This window comes from Balaenoptera musculus, chromosome X (genome assembly GCF_009873245.2).
Source record: "Balaenoptera musculus isolate JJ_BM4_2016_0621 chromosome X, mBalMus1.pri.v3, whole genome shotgun sequence".
Classification (NCBI taxonomy): domain Eukaryota; kingdom Metazoa; phylum Chordata; class Mammalia; order Artiodactyla; family Balaenopteridae; genus Balaenoptera; species Balaenoptera musculus.
Genome location: NC_045806.1, coordinates 15843703 through 15868554, shown reverse-complemented (window position 1 = coordinate 15868554; position 24852 = coordinate 15843703). Strand labels below are relative to the sequence as shown.

At 48.2% G+C, this 24852-nt stretch overlaps 1 protein-coding gene across 1 annotated transcript in view; it reads left to right on the top strand.

Annotated features, from left to right (window-relative positions):
* MAP3K15 (mitogen-activated protein kinase kinase kinase 15) overlaps positions 1 to 24852 on the top strand; it is a 148330-nt gene that overhangs the window by 122255 nt on the left and 1223 nt on the right. Inside the window, exons 17-26 of the mRNA XM_036839721.1 lie at positions 1725 to 1855; positions 2072 to 2177; positions 14088 to 14245; positions 17881 to 18064; positions 18697 to 18859; positions 19274 to 19448; positions 20218 to 20403; positions 21036 to 21141; positions 22086 to 22311; positions 23998 to 24110. Of these exons, the coding sequence (XP_036695616.1) occupies positions 1725 to 1855; positions 2072 to 2177; positions 14088 to 14245; positions 17881 to 18064; positions 18697 to 18859; positions 19274 to 19448; positions 20218 to 20403; positions 21036 to 21141; positions 22086 to 22311; positions 23998 to 24110 (1548 nt within the window). The remainder of the gene's footprint in view (positions 1 to 1724; positions 1856 to 2071; positions 2178 to 14087; positions 14246 to 17880; positions 18065 to 18696; positions 18860 to 19273; positions 19449 to 20217; positions 20404 to 21035; positions 21142 to 22085; positions 22312 to 23997; positions 24111 to 24852) is intronic.

Genomic DNA, 24852 nt, shown 5'->3' with positions numbered 1-24852 from the left:
GCGAACTCTTAGTTGCGGCATGCATGTGGGATCTAGTTCCCCGACCAGGGATCAAACCCGGGCCCCCTGTGTTGGGAGCGCAGAGTCTTAACCACTGTGCCACCAGGGAAGACCCCAGCCATCTAGTTTGAGTTGGTCCCTCCATCTGCAAGCTGTGTGACCTCAGTTTTCTGACTGAATAAATGAATTTTAAAATTGGATTATTAATAAGTACTATCATAATTGGAATAGTAATTATTTGAGTCATAATGACACTATCTTAGTGGCTTGTTGGATGGGGTGAGTGAGATAATGTTTGTAAAGCTCTCAAAACGGTGCCAGGCAGAGAGCAAGAAATCAGTAAGTGCTCATTTTAAGAAAATAATGATAAAATTAATAGTAATCTGAATGCAAATATAAAAACTTTAGTTAGAAATCTGTATTCATTCATTCTTTCAACTCATAGTTACTAAGAGCCTGCCATTACATTAAAAACCTAACTATAGGGCTTCCCTGGTGGCGCAGTGGTTGAGAATCTGCCTGCCAATGCAGGGGACACGGGTTCGAGCCCTGGTCTGGGAAGATCCCACATGCCGCGGAGCAACTAAGCCCGTGAGCCACAATTACTGAGCCTGCGCGTCTGGGGCCTGTGCTCCGCAACAAGAGAGGCCGCGATAGTGAGAGGCCCGCGCACCGCGATGAAGAGTGGCCCCCACTTGCCGCAACTAGAGAAAGCCCTTGCACAGAAACGAAGACCCAAGACAGCCATAAATAAATAAATAAAATTTTAAAAAAACACACCTAACTATATATCTTAAGAGCCAGGCAATGGGCTAGATTTTGAGGGTTACATTTATGATAACGTACAGTTTCTTCTTCCCTCAGATTGCTCATAGTCTAGCAGAAAATACTGATTGGTGTTCCAGCCGTGAGGTCTGAGGATGACCGCAGAGTTGGAGATAGATGTGCACCTCCCCTTTTACAGATGGGGAAACTGAGGCATAGCAAGGTCCCATAGCACTGTGTAAGGGCGACAGCTGATGCTGAGCGCCTGGACAATAATCTCTGAAACACATGGTCAGAAGGCAGTAAAGGGAGGTTTTCTTCTGGCCCCAAAGTTCAATGTTTAATAGTATAATTGGGGTCGGAGTGGGGGGGTGGGTGTTAAGGCAGTCCTGCCCCTGGGACCTGGCATTGGGAGCTTCTCACAGAGAGGACAGAGAGCCCCAACCTCCTCCAATTCGGGCCCCTGTCTCCCTTTAGGGCCCCTCACTCTGCCCCTGTCCACCTCTGATTTCAGGGTGAGGTATAAAACGTGGCTTTGACCCAAGCCCAATGGCTGGACGCTCGTGCAGGATGTGCAGTGTCCGGCCAGCCCTTCAGAGTTCAGAGAGCACTGTTGCGCTCTCTTCCTGATTCTGTGCAGCTGAACAGAGCTAAGCCCGAAGGTGGCCTGGCTGTGTTTCGGGGGTCACAAGGGATTCCTTTCCACCCTGCACCTCTGGTCGGGCTGATATGCTGGTTCACGTCCCGTCCCTTCTCTGGCCGCGCTGCTTGTGCATCTGGGAAACAGGCAACAGAGAGGGAGGAAAGATGTTGCACTTAGCCCAGATACAGTGATGTGGGCGCGAGTGCTTACATTAGGTTAGAAACATCACTTCACTGTGTTTCCCTGAACCCTTATAATCGACTCTTCATCGCCCTGATGAGTTTTTTTTTTTTTTTTTTACTGTGTCCGTTTCCAGGAAGCCTTTCGGCTCTTTTGCGATCAAAATGGGGGCCGATGAAGGAGCCCACCATCAAGTTCTACACCAAGCAAATCCTGGAAGGCCTCAAGTATCTCCACGAAAACCAGATTGTGCACAGAGACATAAAGGTACTTGCTTGTCTGAGCCAATCAGATTTCACTTTGCATCTCAGATCACATGAGCTGCTGGAGTGTCTGCAGGTGGACCAGCTCACGGAGGGGAGAGGACTGAGCAGAGTCTAGTCTTCCTAGAGACACATGACCATTTCTTAAGGTCCAAGTCTGTTTTACATTAGTTTGTTTAAATCTGTCTTTTAAGCATTTGATGTTCTTCCTTTTCTGAAGGGTGATAACGTTCTGGTGAATACCTATAGCGGAGTGGTGAAAATCTCCGATTTCGGCACCTCTAAACGTCTTGCAGGAGTGAATCCATGTACAGAGACTTTTGCTGGTAAGCAGAACAGAGCTTGGCGTGGGGTCGCCATCCTGGAGTTAGGCTTGCTGCAACTGCAGTCCTTTGGAAGTTACTCACCAAGCACCTGTGTGCACTGTGGACAACTGGTAGTTGAAGTGGACGGTGTATCGTCCCCAACTCCAAAGTGTTTGAACTCTGTCATAATGATGCACTTAGCTCTTTGTGGCAACAAGATTGCCTTACTTTCTTCCTTGTCTTCCAAGGTTGAGTAGGTGTTGTGCTCTGCTTGAGGTTTTCCGAGGGTTTCTAACCAGTCAGCAAAATGGCAGCATCTCTTCTAAGTTAGTAGCACATTATTCAGAATCGTGGGTAATTCTGAATAACAGTATCCCTCAGACAACGTAGTAGAACATTTTATCGGTCTTTTATAAAAATAGCCTGTACTTTAGGGAATTCTGGTACCTCGTGCTTTAATATGATTATGTTTCCAAGAGAGGCTGATTCTTTTAGGGTATTCTAAGATGGGTTTGGTATTCTAAGTGGGTTTGAGCAATTGAATTTTCTTTTCCATGTGTCAGTGATGGAATCATTTATGTGTTGAGAGGGACTGGATTCAAAGGGTAGAATAAAATTGCCAGCTAGCTTTCCATTTACACGACCAGTGAGTAGAATGATGCTCAAAAGCTACCTATGGCTTTTTGTAATTCCCATTTAAAAGCAAAACAGAAACTGTGATCCTTGGAGAGAAGTACTGATTTTTTTTTTTTTTTTTTATGGCTGTGCTGGGTCTTCGTTTCTGTGCAAGGGCTTTCTCCAGCTGTGGCGAGCGGGGACCACTCTTCATCGCGGTGCGCGGGCCTCTCACTATCGCGGCCTCTCTTGTTGCGGAGCACAGGCTTCAGATGCGCAGGCTCAGTAGTTGTGGCTCACGGGCCTAGTTGTTCCGCGGCATGTGGGATCTTCCCAGACCAGGGCTCGAACCCGTGTCCCCTGCATTGGCAGGCAGATTCTCAACCACTGTGCCACCAGGGAAGCCCAGAAGTACTGATTTTGATTTAAGTAAAGGTTTGTGCTCCCCCTAGGTTGTAATGAAAGCATCACAAAGATCTTGCTTGATGGAATTATGAAACAGCGCTTATAATATTATAGCTCCGATATAAGTTATAAAAGACAGATGATTGTTTTCTATCCCTATAACACCAAACTGTAGAGTGGACAGACTTGCCCTTAGTTTTGGTGAATAATTGTCTCAGCTTTGAAAGACTTTTCTTCAACAAGAGAATTGTTGTTATGTCAGCCACTGGACGCCCACAATAGAGACTTGTTCTCTATCTAAAGAGAACTTTTATGCATCAGAAATGACTTCTCAGTTGTAACACCAGAGGAGATACCTGCACCTCAAAATGGGGAACTATTACACCAAGGACCCCACTGGAATCTCCCAAAGAGTGTATTGAATTTTCATTCATTGTTTCTGATATAAATATATATATCTCAACATGTATGTATCAGTGAGTATGTATGTATGTATGTATGACTGGCATATTTTTTACTAGCCTAATTAAAAATGACTTCTGTCCTTCTCTTTGGAAGCCACCAATTAGCTTAGCAATATGTAGCAAGAGGGGCTCTGATATGGCAAGGAGTTATTTCAAGACATAAAACCCCCAACAATTTATCTCATAATTACCATCCCCAAGGAGAAAAAAAAATCATAAAGAAAACGCATGTATAATTCATCATTGCGTATCACATTTTCCCAAGTAATTGGCTTGAGGAGGCATGAATTTTGCATTGCAAAATAATGCAGGGGTGTTTGGGGGATAATAAAGAAGGGGTGTCATTTGGGGTAGGAAATTCCCCTGCATATAATTACTCTTTGCAAAACAGAGCGGTTCTGTAAAGAAATCTCAGCTGCTGGTGCCACAGTCCGATTGGGTGCGGGTGGGCACAGTGGGGCGTTTCCACGCAAATGCCCGGAGGCTTTTGGAGCCTGGAAGGAGAGACAAAGGCTTCAGACAACTTCCTGGCCCGAAGTCCTCCCCTCCTGTGTTCCTCTGAAGGCTTTTCACCATAGGTGTAAACCAGCTAGAACAGGAGGAAGGGCCATTATGGCCAGGGTCAGCCCCCTTTGCTTTTGGTTTTGCAACAGCTTTATTGAGGTTTAACTCACATATCGTAACATGCACCCATTTAAAGTGCACATTTCAATGATTTATGGTAAATTTTCCAAGTTGTGCAGCTATCGCCGCAATCCAATTTTTGAACATTTCTGTCACCCCCCAAAAGGTGCCACCTTGCAGTCAACCCCCATGCCCTCCCCAGCCCCAGGCAACCACCGACCTGCTCTCTGTAGAGATATTCCTGCTCTGGAGATTTCTTATAAGCGGCATGATACAATATGTGGTCCCTTGTATCCAGCTTCCTACACTTCACATAATCTTTTCAAGGTTCACCTGTGCTATATGTAGTGTGTATCGGTACTTCATTCCTTTTCTGGCTGAATAGTATTCCATTGTATGGATAGACCACATTTTGTTTATCCATCTACCAGTTAATGGTCATTTGGATTGTTTCCCCTTTTTGGCTGTAGTGAATGATACTGCCGTGAACATCCACATACCAGCCTCTGTGTGGAGAGATGTTTCCATCCCTCTCTGGTGGATACCCAGGAATGGAACTCGGGACAGGAGCTCAACCACTTGCTAGCTGTGTGACCTTGGGCACGTTACTTAAGCTCTCTGTATCTCCGTTTCTTCATAAGTATATAAAACAGAGATGCTCATAATACCTACTTCAGAGGGTTTTTATGTGGATTAAGTGAGTTAATATTGATGAAGTGCTTTAACCAGTACCTGGCTCATAGCAAGTGCAACTGAAGTCTGCATTAGTGAACTAAATACTAATTTGCACTTAGAAGTCCCTGGTCATTAGAGCTCGCAGGAGCCTTTGAGAGAATCAAGTTTATGTGCATAACTAACATGTTGAGCCTGTCGGACTCAAAAGGTGTAATTTTTATTTTTATTTTTGTCTCCCCCGCCTGCCCAGGGCAATGGTCCTTTCCCGTGACTCTTCCAGCCACACTTAGATAACAAAGAGAATTTTTTTTTTAATTTTATCAATCCCTATTTCTTTTTTTAAATTTTTATTGGATTATAGTTGCTTTACAATGTTGCATTCGTTTCTACTGTACAGCAAAGTGAATCAGCTATATATATACATATATCCCCTCTTTTTTGGATTTCCTTCTCATTTAGGTCACCACAGAGCACTGAATAGAGTTCCCTGTGCTATAAAGTAGATTCTCATTAGTTATCTATTGTATACATAGTATCAATAGTGTATATATGTCATTCCCTATCTCCCAATTCATCCCACCCCGCCCCTTTCCCCCTTGGTATCATTACGTTTGTTCTCTATGTCTGTGTCTCTATTTCTGCTTTGTAAATAAGATCGTCTATACCAATTTTTTCAGATTCCTCATATATGCTTTAATATACGATATTTGTTTTTCTCTTCCTGACTTACTTCACTCTGTATGACAGTCTCTAGCTCCATCCATGTCTCTGCAAATGGCACAGTTTTCTTCCTTCTTATGGCTGAGTAATATTCCATTGTATATATGTACCAAATCTTCTTTATCCATTCCTCTGTTGATGGACATTTAGGTTGCTTCCATGTCCTGGCTATTGTAAATAGTGCTGCAGTGAACATTGGGGTGCATGTATCTTTTTGAATTATGATTTTCTCTGGGTATATGCCTAGTAGTGGAATTGCTGGGTCATATGGTAGTTCTATTTTTAGTTTTATAAGGAACCTCCATACTGTTCTCCGTAGTGACTGTATCAGTTTACATTGCCACCAACAGTGCAAGAGGGTTCCCTTTTCTCCACACCCTGTCCAGCATTTATTGTTTGTAGACTTTTTGATGATGGCCATTCTGACTGGTGTGAGGTGATACCTCATTGTAGTTTTGACTTCCATTTCTCTAACGATTAGTGATGTTGAGCATCTTTTCATGTGTTTGTTGGCAATCTGTATGTCGTCTTTGGAGAAAGAAAGAGAAAGTCTTAATGGCACTTTGAGAAGCAAACGAAGTCTGAATCCAGTCATTGAAAGGGTTCTGGCTGATATACAGGCGTGCCTTGTTTAATTGCGCTTTGCTTTGTTGTGCTTCACAGATACTGCATTTTTTTTTTTTTTTTTTTACAAATTGGTTTGTGGCAATCCTGTGTTGTTAGATGATGGTGAGCATCTTTTTAGCAATAAAGTATTATTTATTTATTTAGTTAGTTGCACCGGGTCTTAGTTGCGGCAGGCGGGCTCCCTCATTGCAGTTCACGGGCTCCTTAGTTGCGGCTCATCAGCTCAGTTGTGGCTTGCCAGCTCCTTAGTTGTGGCGCGCAGACTCCTTAGTTGTGGCATGCGAATTCTTAGTTGCGGCATGCACATGGGATCTAGTTCCCTGACTAGGGATCGAACCCAGGCCCCCTGCATTGGGAACGCAGAGTCTTATCCACTGCACCACCAGGGAAGTCCCTAGAAATAAAGTATTATTTAATTTAGGTCTGTACGTTGTTTTTTTAGGTATAATGCTACTGCACACTTAATAGACTACAGTATAGCGTGAAGATAACTTTTACATGCACTAGGAAACCAGAAAACTCGTGACTCATTTTATTGCCATATTCACTTTATTGTGGTGGTCTAGAACCGAACCTGCAGTATCTCCGGGCTCTGCCTGTACTCATCCACACGCTCGTCCTCATTTAAAGGGCAGACTCCTCTCCCCGTCCCCGCTGGTCGGGGTGTCGGTCTTTGCTCCCTCCCTCACCTCTTTCCCTGCTCACCAGCTGTGGGCAGGAGAGGAAAGGGGCAGAAAGTTGTCACTTGACTAGCACTGTTCTAAGCTGGCTTCCTGTGCTCTGGGTCTGACTGATGGTTGCTATTAACTCTTTGCTGCCGGATCCCTCTAAATATAACTCCCGTGTCCTGGACAGGGGCCTCTCCTTTGGCTGACTACCCCTTGCCTCCTCACCCTGATCTTTTACCCTGCACATTATAACTACCCCTCCATCTTTTTCTACTGAGGGAACCAGGCCTGGAAGGCTGTCTTTGGGCCGGATTCCCTTTAAAAAAGACCCTATGGCGTAGTGGTTAAGAATCCGCCTGCCAATGCAGGGGACACAGGTTGCAGCCCTGGTCTGGGAAGATCCCACATGCCACAGAGCAACTAAGCCCATGCGCCACAACTACTGAGCCTGTGCTCTAGAGCCCGTGAGCCGCAACTACTGAGCCCATGTGCCACAACTACTGATGCCCACGCGCCTAGAGCCCGTGCTCCACAACAAGAGAGGCCACCGCAATGAGAAGCCCACACACCGCAACAAAGAGTAGCCCCCACTCACCGCAACTAGAGAAAGCCCGCACGCAGCAACAAAGACCCAATGCAGCCAAAAATAAATAAATAAATAGATGGATAGACAGACAGACAGGCCGACCCTAAAGCAGGGAACTCCCTGGTGGTCCAGTGGTTAGGACTCTGCACTTTCACTGCCAAGGGCCCGGGTTTGATCCCTGATTGGAGAACTAAGATCCCGCAAGCCGCATGGCCAAAAAAACCCAAAAAAACAAAAAAGAGCCTAAAGCAATATTTCTACAACGGGTTTTGCATCTGGTGTCCCTTTTCTACCCGCTGTCAAAGAGGGTGTGGTGATATTCCCAGACCATATGGTCCCCACTCTGCTGCTGTCAGCTGCTTTTGCTCCCATGGGAACCAGTCCTCTGTGCAGCTTCTTAGCAGGGGACACATACATATGCGGCTCTGAGTGGGCCCAGTGAGGAGCCCTCACAGGCTCTGGGTTGGGAGGAAGTGGTGGCCCCTCCCTCCAGACCCATCCCTTGGGCAGGGCAACTGGGGTGACCCCAGGGGCATGGAAAGCTGTACCTTATTTCTCTTTTTGCTACTTTATTAATATTAAATTTTGAAACTTTGGGTTCTAATACTGTCTCAAGGGGACTGTAGAAGGTGCAAACATGTGTGGCCTCCTTTCAAGTGCACTTATCCTGGGCGGATGTTGAGTTGCTTGAGTCGACATGGGCCCGCACCCTTCTGGGGGCAGCTCATCCCCAACACCTGTAATGAGAGAGGGTAGACCTCCCAGCGCAGGCTCTGCTCTCTCACCCCTTTTAACCCTTGATCTGGGTGGGAGGCCCCTGGGCTGGGGGCCCACGGCTTGTGTAACCAGTTTTCTGAGACCCCCGTAGAAACATGCATCTGTGGTCCCTCTCTCACCCCTTGTCTTGGTATCCAGATCGTATCTTGGCCCCTCAGTCAAAACTCCTAAATTATCATCCCGTGTCATGTCTTTTCTTTGCTGATAATTTGAAAATCCTTCTTGGGCACTTGTCCAGGAGCCCCCAATGGATTTCATGTCCCAAGGGGACTGGGTTGACGCCTGTGGGTCTCCTGATCACGTTGTCCTGAACTCTGCACCACTGCACCCGTGTAGATACCTGAGGGACCATAGGAAACCCCTAAGAGAGCCAGATTTAAGGCGAGCAACGTTTCCAGGATTTCTCCATTCATTTGCTCCCCCACCCCCATGGCATCTTCACTTGGTTTTCTCCACAGAAGCCAGTCTTTTGGTACAGCTGATGTACACCCACAATGTGCACGCTGCCCCGGGATGGTCCCTTGACTCTTGGAAATAGTTGTGTGGATCTATCTCTCTTTGTTGGCTGCTTGCTGTGACTGGATGGTTTCCCTATGAATACAGTAGTAAATAGAATGGAGCACCCAGTTTTCTATTATCGCCCTGGGCCTAATATGGAAAGAAAGTTATATGGAAAGAAGTCACATTATGGCTTTGGAAATTCTTACATCAGCTGCTCTTAATCAGGCAGCTTTTTCTTCAGTTGTGCTTCTCCTGGATCCATTACTTAGATCAGGGATGTCATGGTGTGTAGCTCCAAATTTGAAGACAGGAGACCTGGGCTTTAGCTTGAACAAATTCCCTAGCTTCTCTGAGCCTCGGTTTCCCCATATGTAAAATGGGAACAACAGTACATCATACCTCTTCTGCCCGTCCTTATGGAGTTGTGAGAGTCAGATGGACAGTTCTACATGGAGATGCTTTGTAAGCCATTGAGTGCTAATTGAAAGTCACATGTTGTGGCCAGAAGCCTCCAAGATGGCCCCCAGTGATCCTCACCTCCTGGTATTCACAGCCTTGTTTGTATTCCCTTCCCCTTGAACACTGCCCAGAGTTAGTGACTTGCTTGTAGTGAATAGATTAGGACAGAGTGGTGGTGTGTGACCTGGAGGCTAGGTCAGAAAAGGCAGTGTGGCATTCCTCTTGCTTTCTCTTGGATTACACACTCTGGGGGAAGCCATATTTTAAGCAGCCCTATGGAGGATCCCATGTGGTGAGAAAACAAAGGCTCTTCCCAACCCCCATGTGAGCTTGGAAGTGAATCCTCCAGCCCCAGTCTAGCCTTCAGATGACTGCAGCCCCAGCCAACACCTTGGCTGCAGTCTAATGAAAGACCCTGGGCCAGATCTACCCAGCCCAGCTGTTCCTACATTCCAATCATTAGAAACTGTGTGAGATCATAACTGTTGTTTTAAACTGCTAACGTTTGGGATAATTTATTAATTTTTTTTCCTAGCATGCAATAAATTATTTTTTTTTATTGGAGTATAGTTTATTTACAATGTTGTGTTAGTTCCAGCTGTACAGCAAAGTGAATCAGTTATACATATATCCACTCTTTTTTTAGATTCTTTTCCCATATAGGTCATTACAGAGTACTGAGTAGAGTTCCCTGTGCTGTACAATAGGTCCTTATTAGTTATCTGTTTTATATATAGTAGCGTGTATATGTCAATCCCAGTCTCCCAATTTATTCCTCTCCCCCTTACCCCCTGGTAACCATAAGTTTGTTTTCTACATCTGTGACTCTATTTCTGTTTTGTTTCATTTGTACCCTTATTTTAGATTCCACATATAAGCAATATCATGTGATATTTGTCTTTCTCTGTCTGACTTAACCTCACTCAGTATGACAATCTCTAGGTCCATCCATGTTGCTGCAAATGGCATTATTTTGTTCTTTTTTATGGCTGAGTAATATTCCATTGTATATATGTACCAAATCTTCTTTATCCATTCCTCTGTTGATGGACATTTAGGTTGCTTCCATGTCCTGGCTATTGTAAATAGTGCTGCAATGAACATTGGGGTGCATGTATCTTTTCGAATTACGGTTTTCGCTGGGTATATGCCCTGGAGTGGGATTGCTGGGTCATATGGTAGTTCTATTTTTAGTTTTTTAAGGAACCTCCATACTGTTCTCCATAATGGCTGTACCAATGTACATTCCTACCAACAGTGCAAAAGGGTTCCCTTTTCTCCACACCCTCTCCAGCATTTATTGTTTGTAGACTTCTTGGTGATGGCCATTCTGACTGGTGTGAGGTGATACCTCATTGTAGTTTTCATTTGCATTTCTCTAATAATTAGTGATGTTGAGCATCTTTTCATGTGTTTGTTGGCCATATGTATGTCTTCTTTGGAGAAATGTCTATTTAGATCTTCTGCCCATTTTTTGATTGGGTTGTTTGTTTTTTTGATATTGAGCTGCATGAGCTGTTTGTATACTTTGGAGATTAATCCCTTGTTGGTTGCTTCATTTGCAAATATTTTCTCCCATTCTGAGGGTTGTCTTTTTGTTTTGTTTATGGTTTCCTTTGCTGTGCAAAAGCTTTTAAGTTTAGTTAGACCCCATTTGTTTATTTTTGTTTTTATTTTCATTACTCTAGGATATGGGTCAAAAAAGATCTTGCTGCGATTTATGTCAAAGAGTGTTCTGCCTATGTTTTCCTCTAAGAGTTTTATTGTGTCTGACCTTACATTTAAGTCTTTAATATGTTTTGAGTTTATTTTTGTGGACGGTGTTAGGGAGTGTTCTAATTTCCTTCTTTTACATGTAGCTGTCCAGTTTTCCCAGCACCACTTATTGAAGAGACTGTCTTTTCTCCATTGTATATTCTTGCCTCCTTTGTCATAGATTAGGTGACCATAGGTGTGTGAGTTTATCTCTGGACTTTCTATCCTGTTGCACTGGTCTATATTTCTGTTTTTGTGCCAGTACCATACTGTTTTGATTACTGTAGCTTTGTAGTATAGTCTGAAGTCCAGGAGCCTGATTCCTCCAGCTCCTTTTTCCTTTGGGGTAATTTATTATGTAGCAGTAAATAACTAATGTGGATGTCATTGCTAAGTCCCTACCTTTAGAAAGAGTGATGTTCACTATGGTTCCATATAAAGAAAATCTCCAAATTTAGCATTAAGCAGACTAATCCTCCAATTGTGAAACAGTTGTACTAAGGACAGTTATTCAGTCAGGATCAATAAGCCATTGCAATTGGGTTTAGTGCTATTTTCTACTGCTGCATAACTTTCTAAGTTTATTTTCTTGCTCTTTTAAGAATTAACTTTTAGTAATTATATTAGTCAGGATCCAGGCAGGAAAATTGAAATCACCCCAGTTATTTTTACAGAGAGAATTTAGTTGAAAGAACTGTTTCCTGGGACTGAGTTATCAGAAAGCAACCTACATCCCTAGGGCTTGAGGGAGCAAAGGGGAGTGTGGGATTCAAACCTTTCAGTGGGGGGGGGGGTTGCCACTGGGCTGGAGCACGTAACTCTGAGGGGGCAAGATGAGGCCGGTTCTGGAAGTATGGGGGGACAAAAAAGCTGGTAATGAGCCAAGCGCTGCTACTGGAACCAACTGAGGGTCAAAAGTGACGCTTGCTAACTAACCTCTCCTTCCTGTCGCTTGTGCGCAGGCACGCTCTCTTCCCCCACCCCCTCCCAACCCACCAGGGAGCAGCAGGCAAAGCAGAAATGTGGTTTGCACAGTCCCAGACCCAGCGTAGCAGAGCTGAGAGATAACAGCTTAATAAACAGCACAGTGTCACGTCTTTCCTAAGTTAATGAATTATGGGTTAGTTAGAAGGCACATTCCCTGCCAAGTTCTCTCTCTCTGTTGTTCACTGTAGTAGGAGCCTGTAGGGGATGTGGTGTCACTGAAAGTTCCCTTCCTGGGGCTCTGAGATTTCCTGACACTGCAACAAGTGCTACGAGCCTCCATCTTGCCCAACCCTGCAGCCAACTGAACACTTCCCCACCAGGCTTTCAGCTTGGGAGACCAAAGCCATCATTTTTGCCCCGCTGATTTCTTGCACTCACTGATACAACCTAATGCATATTTAACTTTAAATAAGGAAGAATTAAATAAAATTAAAAATTTTTTTAAATTTAAATTCATTTCTTCAGTGTCACCAGCCACATTTCAAGAGCCCAACAGTCGTACGTGGCTAGTGGCTACCATACTGAACTGCACAGAATAGAACATTTCCATTATTGCAGAACATCCTATTGGTCAGAGCTGTCCTAGAGCCTTTAAAATGCTCATAGGAAAGAAGCTGATAAGACATTGGATGTTCAAGAGGAGGGTGATGTAGTAGGTAGCATCTGCAAGCTTATTTTAACCAATGAGCCCTTTGTTTTCATTGATCAAGACTCAGGAAACCTACTTTGGTTGTGTGATCTTGAGGCAGAGACTGGAATTTCTCTGCGCATCGGTGTTCTCTATTCACACCATGGCCAATATCATTTCTGAGTTCGCTGTTTATTATAAACCTGTTTGCCAGCACATAGCATCTGCTGCTGTTGCTTCCACATTCCCCTTTCCTCTTTCTTCTTTCCTCAGGATTAGTTTCAAGGAAAACCAAAGATTTTACTCTTAGAGCCCTTGATTGACCTCCCTGCCCCATCTCTCCAACAACCCCTTCCCCCCCCGATCACCACCTTCCCTGTGGCAGCCCCTGGTGGCTCGTGATCCACAGGAGAAAGTCCAAAGCCAGAGCCTTCAGAACACACAGCGCTCCTGGGTCCACTCTATACTTCACACCCACGGGCTTTGGCTCGAGCTCTTCACCTTGCCTAAAAGTTCTCCTGTTCCTTTGTCCACCTCTTCGAGCCTCATGGCAGGAGTCTACTTCACTGGCAGCCCAGCCACCACCCGTTTGGATTGGCCACCATGTTCATGGCAAGGTCATGCTTTGCCCTGCCTGCTCCTGGCCAATGACCGAGCATGGTGAGGGTACTAGAACCAGTGCGGCACTCTTCCAGTGGGCAGCTGTGGGTCAGGGCCTCCCCGGCGGCCTGCCCAAAGCTGTCTCGGAGGTGCTCTGCCATCAGAGACGCTTCCTTCCCGCTCCTTTCGCGGGTGTCAGACCCGCACTGCAGTCTGACAGCTCCCCCTGCCCAGCCTGCTCCCTCCCCCTTTATCCGTCCGTCATACCCCTTCTCCCAGTAAATCTCTTGTATGTCTAATTCTGACTTGGTATATTTCTCAGAGACCCAAATTGACACAGCTAGAGCTTCCCCTGACTCAAACCAGGCAGAATCAAGCACTTTTCCATCCATGTTCTCAGCGCCTTCTGTGTTTACCTGTTAGAGCACTTACCACACTCAGCATCACCACTGCCACCCTCCTCGTCACCACCCTCCTTGTCGCCACCCTCCTCGTCACCACGTCTCCTCCACTAGGCAGCGTCTAAAGGTCAGGCACCACATTTCTTACCTTCTGGTCCCCCTGTATCTGCCATGCACTAATATGTGTTGATTGAATTAGATTGGGCCCATTTATCCTTCGAGGGGCTGAGTGATCCTCTGTCAACGTGACTAGTGTCAAAGAAAGGCATGTTGCATGTCTCTGGTCAATGAAGAGATGCAATGACATCATTTACGCATGAGACCAGCCCCCGTATGTCATTAATACGAGAGTTAAAGTTCACACACTCGTTTACTAATGGTCCACTTAGTTTTTAAACAATATGGTGCCCACCATCTTTGTTGTATTTTTTCCCAATAGGCACTCTGCAGTACATGGCGCCCGAGATTATTGATCGAGGACCTCGTGGGTACGGTGCCCCGGCTGATATCTGGTCCCTGGGCTGCACCATCATTGAGATGGCCACCAGCAGGCCTCCGTTCCATGAGCTCGGTGAACCGCAGGCAGCAATGTTCAAAGTAAGACATGTTGGATGATTTAGGTTGCTGGTGTTGGAGAGATATAATTCAAATCAAAAATCTCCCAATCCAGAAACCTCTCCACAAAGGTGGAAGAGAAAGCAAACAGGTTGTTTTGTTTTGTTTTATTTTTGAATAAGCATAAAATCAGAATGTGATGTGCGTCACAGGCAATCCGCTAAGAGACTGGAAAGCGGAACTCAGCCTTTCCTATAGCCAAGCAGATGCAACCCTTTATATCCATGTTCTGAAGAGAAATGCTAGCTAGTCCTCAGGTGCAAGGACTAGACAGCACCACTGGTCACAGGAGTTCACCCGAGGTTCCCCTGACAACTAGGGTGACCATTTGTGTTAGCTAATTGGCTTTACCCAAAGGAAAGATCAACTTCTCAAACCTTTAGGACAGGAGGTAGTTTTGGAGCAAAAGGCTCCACTGAAGTTAGGCTCCTGCTTTCCCACAGAAACCCGGACATCGGAGCGCCACCTTCCTCGGTGGTGGCATTTCAAAGAGATGGCTCCCAGGTCCTTGAGAAAGATATTTCTGGCAAGAGGCTTATTTGGCTTTTAAAAAGATTTACATGCATCTCAAAGAGAGACACAGAACTTAGAATGACAGGTTTTCTAAAGTGAATGCTCTGAGAAAGGTGGGGGGGTGTCTCTTTCTTTCTTTCCAACTGAGGGAGTTAAGCTTCTCAGTTAATCTGTACGTGCTCTTACACTGGGTAAGGCTCAAGGGCCGCGTTGGGTGAGTGTCTTTGGAGGACAGGTTTCTGTCTAGATTTGGAGAGGAGGAACTTTGGGTATCAGATGCTGTCTCCTTTGTCCTTCTAAAAGCCTTCCCAGAGCTGACCGGAAGGGTGACCCGTGTGTTGAGGCCCACATGGTACTGACTGGCCCTACGGGTGGGGCTTTACGCTGGACATGCTCCCTTGGGAAGGGACATGCTTGCTTGCGAGCCCAAGGGAAGCTGATGCGAGGACAGGCAGTGTATCCAAGGTCAGGTCTGTGGCTTCTGGCTCCGTGGACGCTTGGAGAAGTCGAAGAGCAGCTGTAGCCTTCAGAGGTTGTTACCAGCACTGACCTTCCACAGAGCACCTTTGTTTGCCCCAAAGATAAGAAGGAAGAGAGCAGGGTCCCAGAAGGCTAAACGGCCACTGCTTACGGATGACAAGGTCGCAGTACATGGAAGCAGCCTGATGGAACGTGATTCCAGAGGCCTTTCTTCCTGCTTCTCTGCCAAGCCTGGTGGCCTCCTAGTCCCGTCAGCCCCGCAGCCTCACCGCCTGCATCCTCGCCAGGCCCTCTGGCTCAGTCTCTTCGGCAGAAGGAACTCAAAGGCCCGAGTGCAGGGCTCTGCCCATGGGCTGGGTGCAGCCTGTTCAGCGGGTTCTGAACGCCCTGTGCTGTGATGCCTTGGTGCACTCCTCAGCCCAGCCCCTGAAGAAGGTTCTCTGAGTTTCCCACCCTCCCAGCGGCTGTCAGGTAGCCCTAAAGCCAAGATCTCAAGTTGACGAGTGTCTCCTGGCGCCTGCAATCCCAACAAGACCCTGAACACCGTGGCTGGCAGGCAGCAGTGACCTTCCAGCCTTTCCATGTCTGTCTAGGATGGAGCCACCTGGGGCTGGCAAAGATCTTCCTGCAGCTTCAGTTACAGGCCTCGGAATAAATACCAGCTGGCGGGCTTCCCTGGTGGCACAGTGGTTGAGAGTCCACCTGCCAATGCAGGGGACACGGGTTCGAGCCCTGGTCCGGGAAGATCCCACATGCCATGGAGCAACCACGCCCGTGCGCCACAACTACTGAGCATGCGCTCTAGAGCCCATGTGCCACAACTACTGAAGCCCGCGCGCCTAGAGCCTGTGCTCCACAACAAGAGAAACCACCGCAGTGAGAAGCCCGCGCACCGCAACGAAGAGTAGCCCCCGCTCGCCGCAACTAGAGAAAGCCCGCGTGCAGCAACGAAGACCCAACGCAGCCAAAAATAAATTTATTAAAAATAAATAAATAACATAGTGCCCATGTTTGCTCTTTTCTTCTCGAGAGCCCGGGGAGAAGCTACTCCCTTCCTCTCTGAGTTCTTGTCCTGAGTTTTTGTCTCTGGACCCCCCTAGTGCTCTTATGTCCCCACCCCTCAGGCGAGGGGTGCCAGCTGGAATGTGCCCTGCATTTCAGATCTTGTGGGTTGAATTCTATCCAGTGTTTAGTGTTCTCAAAATCCAAAACTCGTTTTTTGAAAATGTTGTGTTATTGTGGTAAGAACACAACATGAGATCTACCCTCATAACAGTATTGTTGACTCAAGGTCCAGCACTGTACAGCAGATCGCTAGAAATTATTCATCTGTTTAAGTGCCATGTGTGCCCAGTGGATAGTAATACCCCATTTCCCCCTCCCCTCAATGCCAAACTCTCCATCCTGCCCATGAGGAGCTGCGTGTCAGAAGCGGTTGGTGCGCCCCTGGTCCAGGGACTTCAGGCTGTGAAGTCGGAGGCTTGCAGTTTGCTCTCGGCAGCGCCCCGGTCTCACTGAGGGGGCAGGGGAGGCCACGCCAGCCCCATGGTTGCCGAGGAGCTGGGAATGGGGTGGATCTGGAGGACAGAATGGCTTCCACTCCTGGCTCATTGGGTGGGCTTGGAAACGATGAGGAGAAGACTGTGAACTTTAAAGATGACAACGCCTCAGATGAATGGAGAGCCATCCCCGATGGGAACAGTTATGCAGGATGGATGAGCGGAGCTCGTGGAAGCATTCCCATGTCACAGTGAGACGTGACAACTCAGCCCCAACTCCTGCTCCCCTACAGGGCGCAGGGACAGAGAGCCTGTAGCAGGACGATGATGAGCTGGCCAGCAGTGGAGCTGAAGCAGAAATTGCAGCAGGAGCCTGAACAGGAAAGGGCAGCGCCGCCTCCCTCAGCCAGTTGCACCCCGTGGGGATGAGGGCGTGGGCCCTGAGTTACCAGCCTCCAGCTTTGCTCTGCCTGTGGTTTACAGCTGGAGGTTGGAGATTTGGGCTGTGAACGCGCAGAGACTGAGACGTGTGCGCGTGTCTTTCGGTGGCCCTGTGTATCGAGGAACAGACCACAGGTGCCTCTGAGCACCCTCAGAGCCTCCTGCTGCAGCCTGTCATCCAAGACTCATCTCAGTTACCTTCTGCTGCGTAACAAACGACCCCAGAACTTTAGAGGCTTAAAATAATCACCTTTGACTTCTCACAATTCTGTGGGCTGATGCTTGGCTCTTCCGCTGCTCTTGCCTGGGCTCACTGGTGTGGTGGCTTGGCTGGGGCGCGATGCTCTCGGAGGGCCTCTCACACGTGGCCCTTCATCCTGGGCGTCCTCCCTGCGTAGTGATCTCAGAGCTCCAAGAGGACTAGAGCAGAAGCCCTGAGGCCTCTTAAGGCCTAGACTCTGAACCCCCCACCAGTATCACTTCCCCCACAATCTACTGGGCAAAGCAAAGTCCCCAGAGGCCAGCCGGGGCCAGGACGTGGATACCAGTCATTGAGGCCATTGTTGGAATCCATCATCAGCCCCTCCTAGGATGGCAGGTACAGGAGCTTTGTGTGGAAGGTATGTACACCTGGATTTGCCCGAGACCGCACTGTTCCATCGGTCACCTCTCCCTTCAATGCAGGTGGGGATGTTTAAGATTCACCCTGAGATTCCGGAAACCCTTTCAGCTGAAGCCAGAGCCTTCGTTTTATCCTGTTTTGAGCCTGACCCCCACAAACGTGTCACCGCTGCTGGGCTGCTCCAAGAGGGTTTCTTAAGGCAGGTGAACAAGGGCAAGAAGAACCGAATTGCTTTCAAGTCGGCAGGTGAGGCCTACCGGGATGGCCGGGGTGACAGCTCTCCCGAGCGCTGAGCTTCCCACATGGTGCCCGTCTTTGTGAAGAGCGGTGGGGCTGGTGCATTAGGTGTGGGGCACGGAGACACAGGGAGCCCCATAGGTGACAGCGACGTACCCTCACATTCCCAATGCCCCGTTAAAGCCTTCCTTTGGGATTGCGCCAGGGAGGGAGGTGGGCGGTACCCTGGCTGGGGTTTTGCAGAGCCTGGCCTGTCACCCTGTGCTGCTCCCGACCTTGATTAAAGGGTGTCTGTCCTGCAGGCCACCGAAGCAAGCAACCCCTTCTGGGGCAGTAAGTCCTACCGGGCAGTGATATGAGTGGTCCCGGTGTGGATGGGGTCGGGAGCTGGGACATGGTGGCTCAGCATCTTGCACCCAGAGAGCGACTCGCTGTCTCAGCGTGTCCGAAGGGCTGGTTAGAAATGCAGAGTCTCGGGCCCATCCCGGACCCACTGAAGCAGAACCTCCACCTCCCCAGGATCCCTGGGTGATCGCTTGCACCCCCAGTTAGAGCAGCGCAGGCTTAGGCCCCTGGGTGGGTCACGTGGCCCAAGGGGCTGCCTGGGGCTCACCCTCCCCATCCCCGGCTGCCCCGCACAGAGGGTCCCCGGGGCGCCACGCTGACCCTGCCCCTGGCGGGGGAGCTGATGGGGGGCGGCAGCAACAGCGAGCATGGCTCGGTCTCCCCGGACTCCGATGCCCAGCCCTACGTGTTCTTCGAGAAGTCCCCGCCGCCCACGCACCGGCTCAGCCACCTGCTCAGGTACGGCCACCCACCCCTCAGGGGACAGAGTCCCTCCCAGGTGTAATCCAGATGGCCGTGAAGGGCTTTCACTTCCTTTCTGCACGATCAGTAGGGCAGCCGGGGAGGCCACTGACGGTGAGAGTGAGGAGGGCAGTGAGGTCACTCTCTGTCCCTTCCCCTCTCCTTCTCCTCTTCCTCCCCTCCCCCTCGTCGCTTCCCCTTCCCTCCTGCTTCCTCCTCCTCCCGCCCCTGTCACCCCTTATTGTCTCCCTCTTACCCCCCTCCTTCGCCCTTCCTCCCTTCCCCGTCTTTCCCCTCGCCCCCAACACTGGTGCATCTTCTTGAGGGAGGGGCTGCGGAGGAGCCACCTCTTAGCCCCTCCCCCACGGTGTCCCTGGGAGGCGGGGGATTGTCGCCTGCGTTTGTCCGCAGTGTTCCTGATGAGAGCTCGGCCTCAGAGGACCAGAGCGCAGCCTCATCCCTGGAGGACAGGGACCCGGGCCTCTTCCTGCTGCGCAAGGACAGCGAGCGCCGTGCCATCCTCTACAGGATCCTCTGGGAGCAGCGGAACCAGGTGGCTTCCAACCTGCAGGAGTGCGTGGCCCAGGTACAGGCCGAGTGCGGGAGCTGCAGTCCCACCCCCTCCGCCCAAGGCCAGGTCCCAGAAGAGGTCCAAATGGGCCTGGTGTTCCTGCTACCCTAGAGCATTTGCACAGTTACAGTAACCGTCCTAAGTATTTCCCAACGTCCTTCCCTTTTCCAACAAAACAAAAGAAAATACAAAAAAAAAAAATAGACTCCACTGAAGCCTGAATTTGCATTTGCGTTAACACTGCGGTGAAACCAGGCACTGATGGGGCAGTGCTGCCTCCTGGTGGAAAGCAAGCCAAATGGCAGCACAAAGCCCAGTTAACCCCCAGCTGCACCAGTTGCCTGCAGAAGCTGGGAGAACAGCCGCTTTAGGAAGAAAGGTTACGGATGGAAATATTTGAGTTTTAACTCATTTTGGATGGGAAAAGGTCCTTCTAGCAAGAGGCCACTGCCCACTATAACTGTGCCTTCTGACAAGGCCTGTTGGGGGTGGAGGGTGGTTTACAAGGGGTTAAGCAGGATGGCAGACCATTCCTTGAGGGGCTTAGTTCTGTTGTTTGCGGGCCAGAGAGGAGAGGGGGGCCACATAACCCTCTAACAGGAAGGATATGGAGGAAATTCCAGGACCAGAGGCCATGTCTCACCTGGGAAGTCCCCAGTTCCATCAGCAAAGGGATAATGGACAGTCTGGTTAATCTCGTTGCCCACAGTACTTCTTGGATTTTCCCTCCCTCTCTCTGAATTACTCAGTGACTGATTTTTTTGGGTGGGGGGTTGGTGATCAGAGTTCAGAAGAGTTGCATCTCTCAGTCGGCCACATCAAGCGAATAATTGCGATCCTGAGAGACTTCATCCACTGCCCGGAGCACAGGGTGATGGCATCCACGATATCAAAGCTAAAGGTGGACCTGGACTTTGACAGCTTGTCCATCAATCAGATTCATCTGATACTCTTTGGATTTCAGGATGCTGTAAGTGCTCCATTTGGCCCTAGAGAACATGCCAGAAGGTAGGAAGCCCACTGAAGTGGCTCACAGCCAAGACCATGGAGTTCGATTGCCATCATCTCCCGTAGTCTCCATCTCTTCTCACCTGTTTATGCCTGAATCCCGAGTGTCAGCAGTTTTCTAAACACTGAATATGTGTGTACAAGTGACTGGTCTGATTGCATTTGGCCACGGAGAGCAGGAGTGTAGGATTTGGGAACGAGTGGCATCTGCCAGCTGGGTAGGTGTGGGGTTTAAGCTTATGTGTCTGCCCGACAGGTGTGAGTTGCTCCAGGCCCAAGATCATGTCTGGCTTAGCTTTGTGTCTCAAGTCCCCAACACAGAGCTTGAGGTTTCATAGATGCTTCATAAATGTTCGTTGAATAAACAATGAAGAGGCCCATGTGGTAGCTCCGATCTCTGTACCTGTCCCCTAGACCCCCGTGTGACTTGGGGTCAGCTTAAAGGAAGACTTAGTCCAGAAGAAACATAAGTCAGGTAGAAACTCAGGGCAGCATGGTTAACCCTTTATCTCAGAGTAGAAGCAAATTCGAATTAGTAAGAACTATTTCTTAAAAGTACAATGGACCAGAAATCTGGATTTTTGTGATTTGTAGGTAAATAAAATTTTGAGGAACCACTTAATTAGGCCCCACTGGATGTTTGCAATGGACAACATCATCCGTCGAGCGGTGCAGGCTGCAGTCACCATCCTCATCCCAGGTAAGGGCCCTCTTTTCGGTCAAGGTCAACTTCAGGTGGCTATGGAAAAGGTCAGACAGGTCCTCTGTACTCACCAATTGTTGCTCTCCCTTTCCCATCTTGGCTATATACGTCCCTGCAATTAAGTAAATGATGTCACAGACCCCTTTAGGGCCAAGATTCTGTGATTCTAAGAACATCTCCTGGTGATGTGTTTTTACATGCCCCCAGGCATAACTGAGGAGCACGCACCGCAGGTAGACTAAACTCAGGATCTCAAAGGAGCACTGAGCCTGACGGCCTGGATCCTACAGTGCATCATCTTGTGTGCTCAGCAATGCCTCCTAGTTGGTTGACGATTTAACGGCTCAGTCTCCTCTCTCAGAATCATCATGTGGTAGCTGCAGAAATCTTTGGCTTTTATAGGCTCTATTTTTGAAATGTTAGAGCAGCTTAATACCCAAGTTGATTCTCCTTCTGCGGTGCCTTCTTCCTAGGAAGGGAGGTTATGCGGCGCTTCGGTTAACACTGCCACTTCATTACTTTGCTCCCTCCCTGTCATCCTCTGCCTGCTCCCCTGAATGCACTCTGCCCAGGCTCAGCTTCTGGGAGTGGCTTGTTAAACCCCAGGACTTCATTATTCCCCAGTCCAAGCAGGAAAGTGTCTGTAGTAAAAACACGGGCCTGGGTGGAAGCCTGCTTGTCCCTTTTTAAAACTGCCCTTGGCTAACTAACTTCACACCTTGTAGTCTGTTTCCTTATCTGTGAAGTGGTGGGGACCATCTTTTCACTGCAGAGCTAAGTGAAATAGTCTCCCCTCCGTTTTATAAAGTCAGCAGTCCCCTGATGGAGCGTCGCATTGGCCTGGCCGGCCTCTGAACAGCCTCGTTTGCTGGCCCGGGACGTAAGCTACACCAAGCCCTGGCCTTGCTGAACCGTGGTCCTTTTCTTCCATGATTCCACAGAGCTCCAAGCCCACTTTGAGGCCGCCTCAGAGACCGAAGGGGTGGATAAGGACACGGATGAGGCGGAAGAGCACCATCCCCCGGCAGACCCACGCGGCAGCGAGGCGCAGGCGGCGTGTGGGTGGAGCGGGCCCGTTCCAGCAGTTGCCCGGGAGGCCCAGCCCCAGCAGCTCCACCAGCAGCATCTGAGCCTCCAGCTGAGCAAACTCAGGCAGGAGACCAACAGGTGGGCAGGGGTGGGACAATGACCCGGACCAGCCCGGCAACTCAGTGGTCGAGTGCCTCACCCAGGTCTCAGAAAAGCATCTTTACCCCCAAGGAACTGCGCAAGGAGACAGTCTCAGCTTCAGCTGGGGGACTAGAAGGATGCCTCCCTTTTTTTTAATGCTAGGAGTCAGAGACGTAGAGTGCCTTGCCACAAGCCGTACTAAAGGCAGCAGCATCTCGGAGTTTTCTCTGTCTCTACAGAGATGGGTTCCCTGACATGGTGTGTGGGTCCAGCAACTCGGGGGGACATCTGCGGCCCGCCCCTGCCGAAGTAGCCGAGTTGGGGGTCAGTTAGCACCTGCGTCGATGGACAGGTATCCCATAACCCTGACCCCAAGGAAGTCTGCCCTCTCCTCTTTGAATCTCTCCCTTGTGTTTTATCATGATCCCTAGGCAGGCATTAGTGAACCGCCTTCCCAGACAGCGGACCCTGGCACTGCCGTGAGGTTCCCACAAGAGTTGGGCTCTTTTGTTCATTTCCAGGCACATAGTAGGTGTTCAAAAAAATATTTGTTAATGAACAAAATGATTCCCATTTGCTCTGGGGAACCACGTCGTCAGTGGGCTTAGCAAACTAGTTGGTACTGGTTCCAAATGATGCCTTGTTGCCCAGTGGTCATTGGGAATGCTAAAATTTAACGGGGACAAACGGTGTCAGGCGTACCTATTTCGGAAGAAAAGTTGTATACACCCCTAGGGATCTCTGAAGTTTAATTTTAGGCAGATCTAATCATTTCTTTTTAGAAAGGCCCAGAGTTTTAATTAACTGGTAGTGGTGGCAAAGCTTTTTTAAGTTTTGAAAAAATGACACATGTGAAAGTTGATAGTAGTACTTAGCACTTCTTTAAAATGTGTTTCTGGTAAGGTTTATAATCACCAAATTCATAAAATGTTATATATGGGTTCAAAGGTTATTCCTTTCCAGAGTCAATATTGTTATCTTCCATCTCAGTAGAATTAGTAATGAGACAGCAGCCAGCACCTGACTGCAAATGGCTGACAGACGCACAGCTCCTACAGACATGCCTGCCCTTGTAGGATAGAGATGCCTTAGCTGCTGTTGGGCACAGCAGGAAGGCACCTTTTGCCCTGAGTGATGCTGACGAGGGCAACACATCTGTCCTGAGTAGTGTCTGTGAGACCAAGCCCCGTGAAGCGTTTAGCGCGGTCTTGGGTAAGTGTTCGCAGTATGTCCCTCCCACCTTCCAAGCAGCGTCTTTCCTGCAGTTCCTCCTTCCCCCTAGCTGTTCCAACAGCAGCAGGGCTTCTCTCTCCTTGGCTTAGTCTCTGGTGAGGAGGGAAGGGCCTGACCACTAGTTTCAGCGACTTGACCTGACTTAGGGAGACAAGTTGGCTGAGTTCTACTGATCACCATCAGGTCATCTTTTGGTTCATGATACATTCTGAGACAAAATATACCCATGCCCTGAGCGTTGGTCTTTGTTTACAAGGGGAGGAAGCACAAGAAAGGTGCCCATGTACAGGCTGGAACTTGATCACACAACTTTGAAGAAACTAGACTGACCATTGGGATTGTGCCATTTTTTTTTTTTTTTAAGCCTCTGTTCAACAAATGTTTGAATTGAATTGAATGGTATTAGGCTCTCTCTGGAGGATGGCTTTTTTTTTTTTTTTTTTAAACCAGACTTTTGGAACATCTAGTTCAAAAAGAGAGAGACTACCAGAATCTTCTACGGCAAACCCTAGAACAGAAAACTCAAGAATTGTATCAACTGCAGTTACAATTCAAATCTAATGGTGAGTGATTTTCCACTTGCTCTGACTTATGTGTGTGTGAGACCATTCAAAATCTGGCTAGTATTCTAGTCAGCCTTGAAACAGTTGAGGTTATTCTCGATCAGACCAGTAAGTACTCCAGTAGATTCTGGAATACTGGTCAATAATAAAAAGGAACTACCAGTACATTCAAAACCAACCAGATGAATCGCAAATGCATTATGCAAGTGAGAGAAGCCAGATTCAAAAAGGCTACATATTATGATTCCATACATGTAGAACATTTATACAGTATTCTATTAAAGGCAAAACTACAGGGACAGAAAATAAATCAGAACTGGGTGGGGGGGGGTGTGGAATTGATGATAAAAGGCCACGAGAACGTTATGGCGTGATAGAAATATCTCTATCTTGATTGTGGTGGTGGCTACGTGACTCTGCTTGTCAAAGTTCTTAGCACTGCATACCTAAAGAGGGTGGTTTACGGCATAAATTATACCTCAGTCAACCAGCCTTATGCATTTGGTGCCCAAAAGGGCTACAGCTGCCTCTTGGAATGTGGAATGGATAAGCTGTGAGGCCAAATCTCAGTATTAAAACCTATTTCCTCATTTGAATTCCAGTGCAGTTAGGGATATGATTCCTTAGAAAAGGCATTTTAAAGATGGGAATACACATTTAAAGTAGGAGATAATTAGTTTGAAGTTCGATATATTAAAGGTATCACAGGTACGGAATATTTTTAATCTCTGTAAAGTGACTC